Source organism: Triticum dicoccoides, unplaced genomic scaffold (genome assembly GCF_002162155.2).
Source record: "Triticum dicoccoides isolate Atlit2015 ecotype Zavitan unplaced genomic scaffold, WEW_v2.0 scaffold22101, whole genome shotgun sequence".
Classification (NCBI taxonomy): domain Eukaryota; kingdom Viridiplantae; phylum Streptophyta; class Magnoliopsida; order Poales; family Poaceae; genus Triticum; species Triticum dicoccoides.
This window is the reverse complement of record NW_021242044.1, coordinates 1-3,178: the sequence shown is the minus strand read 5'-3', so window position 1 is coordinate 3,178 and position 3,178 is coordinate 1. Positions and strand designations below refer to the sequence as shown.

The following is a 3,178-nucleotide window of genomic DNA, read 5'->3' as shown; positions in this document are numbered from 1 at the left end:
GTTAAGGTCCTTGTTATTAAGCATCCGACGACGAATCCATCGTTTGCCTACAGAGGAACTAAAGAATAAATAAACTACCTGGGCATTTCATTGAACACATAAAACGCAATGTGTATGCCCGGAGGAGTTGCATGTACCGGGGCGGCGTCCGATGGCGGCATGATCGGCGGCGTTGTCGGTTGGGGACGGTGGCGGGCTACAATGGTGGCAATGGCGAGGAATCAAAAGAATGAATGATTGCGGTATATGGAATGTCTACGGTGTTTGCCACTTGGATGCATTTGGATTGGGAGGCTTGGAGACATATCATTTGCTTTTGTTCTTGGAATTGGTCACTAGTTTTCTTCAACCATGATGTCATGAGTCTGGAACCCGGCAATTCGGGATGATGTTGTGATGGGAGCGACTTTTATGCCACTTTTTAGTGGCTAAATCTTTGGAACTGTATTTTTCCTTTGTTAGCGAGACTTGTTTCAGTGGGCAGTTTTCTCGGCATTTGTCGAATGAAAAGTGTTCATTTTAAAGAAATTTAGTCGTCTTACCAATGCTAGCACATTCAAAAGCATGAAAGTAGTAGTGTTGTGTTCAGATTGTTGCTCGTTTTTGGTTCGTCATGTTTGTTATCTTAAAGAAGTGAGCGGTTATTTAAAAAAAAGTTATTTTGATGTTGTAATAGTCCGAGTTTCTTTTTCGTCAAATCACCAGTTAAGTTATTCAACTGTTGCTTATATGCAATGACATTCAACATGTCGTTATTGTTTTGAATTGGGCTATTTTATGCATGTTCCTAGCACCTGAATCCCCGTACCATGAGTCCATAACTGGCACTGATTGTGCAACAACTGCTAGGAAGCATAGTAGTAGCACAAATCATTACATACATATCCTCAATTTGTTTGTGCTCTTCTTTTGCATTTTCCGACTCAAAGAAAACTAAGTAAACTTCATCCTTTGGGGTCAGTCGACGATGTTCCTCTTCCCATTATAGTTCCTCGTTTTCTTTTGGAAAATGAGGGTAAACCCCCAGGCTCTACATCGATTGATGCCGATGACAAAGAGGCACTTGGTGTTGACTAAGAAGGGCGTTGCTAGGTTAGGGAGGGTGGTTGTCTGCCTTACTCTCTTTACCCCTCTAGGTTTTTCCTTTCCCTATCCTACTCTGCTTTGGGTCCCTCTACTCTTTCCCTCTCTTGCTCTGCTTTGTTTCCCTCTGCTCTCATGATCAAGCATGTAGAATTCATGGAGTCCAGCTATGTTGTGTAGCAATTCTTGGCTACGTAAGCATGTGTGCTTCTGATTTCTGAAAACTCCTATAAAAATCTTTATTTGTGTCTAGCTGGCGACAGATTTAGAGCTGCCAGGATAACGAGCAATGCTACACGCACGTAACATTTTTACAGGGTATTACGGAGTGGTTTAAACAGCCCGTAATGCTCTGTAAACCGCCCGTCTGATTTCGCAGGATAACAGAGGTAGCAAAAGTTGAGTCATACATCTACAAAGCTTTCATGTACCAATACCAACGGAGCCAGCAAGCAGGCACGCATATAGATCAGATCGATTAATTCTGGGTCATCACACAAGTAAACAATACAGAAATAACGACCTGAATCACCAAGCATGCATCGATCAGTATAATATTATCCATTGACAACTATTAAATAATGCGACGGAGATCTTACATGACTGTATACTTATATATGGTAACTAAAGTAGCACTAGGAACTACATATGAGAGACGTCCTAAACCCCTAAACGATAGCTGGTATCTTTCTCTGATCCTACCTAAACAAAACCAACTTAAACAATATATAATCTAACAAAAGCATCGGTGATCTGCACATCCTTTTGCTCCTATGGTGATGGCGCGGGGGAAGCAGCGTGAGGCGCCGGAGTCGTGGCAGGAGGCATCAACGGCGGCAAGGGTTGGGCTGACAAATCAAAACCAATGCAAGTTAATCAATCTCCTTCAAAGAAGCTGCACATATGAAGAAAAACACACAGAACAAGGTTAGTAACTTACTGCCGCAGGAGAAGATCGTCTGGATGGGTATCATGGCGCCACACCTAACCGGGAGGATGATCATGCGGATCGGATCTATGGGCTTGGGGAAGAGCTTGCTCATGCCGCCGTTGTTGTTGAGGCCGTGGCAGAGGCAGATCGGCGCGGTGCTGACGACCGACTTGAGGCCGTCGCAGCACGCGTCCGGTGGCGAGAACACCGTGATGTTGGTGAGGTAGTCCATGCACGGTATCATGCTCGTCAATGGTGTGAGGCACTCCTTTGGCGGCGGCGGGCTTGGCGAGCCGGTGGGAAGTGGGAGGTGTGGGAGGCTAGGCAGTGCAGGGGATGGAGGGGCGCCCGGTGCACCACCAGGGAGCGGCCCGAATAGCGGCGGCAGGCCCGGGATCTGGGGCAGTGGTGGGAATAGGGATCGGAATATCGGTGGTAGGCTACGCATGCTGGGGATCTGAGGCAACGGCAGCCCGGGAAGAGACGGGGAGCCTCCATTGGCCGTGGTGGTGGCTGTGGCTTCTTCTTGGTTTGCGGCGGCGGTCGGCTGGACCCTCGCCTCGGAGGGCTGCAGCGTCGCCGCCATGGCCAGCAGGGCGAAGAGCACGGCCACGGTGTACTTGGAGCGCGCCATTGTTTGCGTGAGGGGAGGATGCGTTGATATGGGTGGATGGCATTCGTATGTTTGCCCAACTATTTATACTGCTCCGGCTGCGTCGGCAGGGCGCGTTAGAGATAGACAAGTTTGAATATTTTTCTAACCATTTGAATATTTTTATCCAACTAGATTGAGGTCTGTTTGGGTTGTGCAGGTTTCCTTCTGTACGACGTCCTCTCTATGCAGATAGAGCTGGAGGTTCAAACAAGACCATTTGCATCCTACACACGTTGAGGTGGATAAGATTCTCTTTTTTCCTTTTTTAAACTGGTATTGTTTTGAAATCTTTTTTAACTGGTTATTATTTCCATTCATCCTTTTAAAAAACATCATTTCTTTTTGAATTTGGAACTCACGGGATATAATATTGTTTGTTAGAACAAAGACAGCACAAATCGAACGACATGGATCGGAGTTGAATTGCAAATTGTACATGCATGCCCACGTTGAAAAACAGTACCGGAGGCCGGAGTTCTTGGAAAAGTACCAAGGACATACTTTTTTTT

The 3,178-nt window shown here is 46.3% G+C and overlaps 1 protein-coding gene across 1 annotated transcript; it reads right to left on the bottom strand.

Annotated features, from left to right (window-relative positions):
- Positions 1 to 1,599: 1,599 nt before the first annotated feature.
- LOC119345276 (vegetative cell wall protein gp1-like) lies at positions 1,600 to 2,574 on the bottom strand. Its single transcript, XM_037615415.1, has 2 exons — positions 2,024 to 2,574; positions 1,600 to 1,931 (listed from the first exon to the last, which is right to left on the bottom strand). The coding sequence occupies exons 1-2, from the start codon at positions 2,460 to 2,462 to the stop codon at positions 1,855 to 1,857; spliced, it is 516 nt and encodes a 171-aa protein (XP_037471312.1). The 5' UTR covers positions 2,463 to 2,574; the 3' UTR covers positions 1,600 to 1,854.
- Between the last annotated feature and the right edge of the window lie 604 nt (positions 2,575 to 3,178).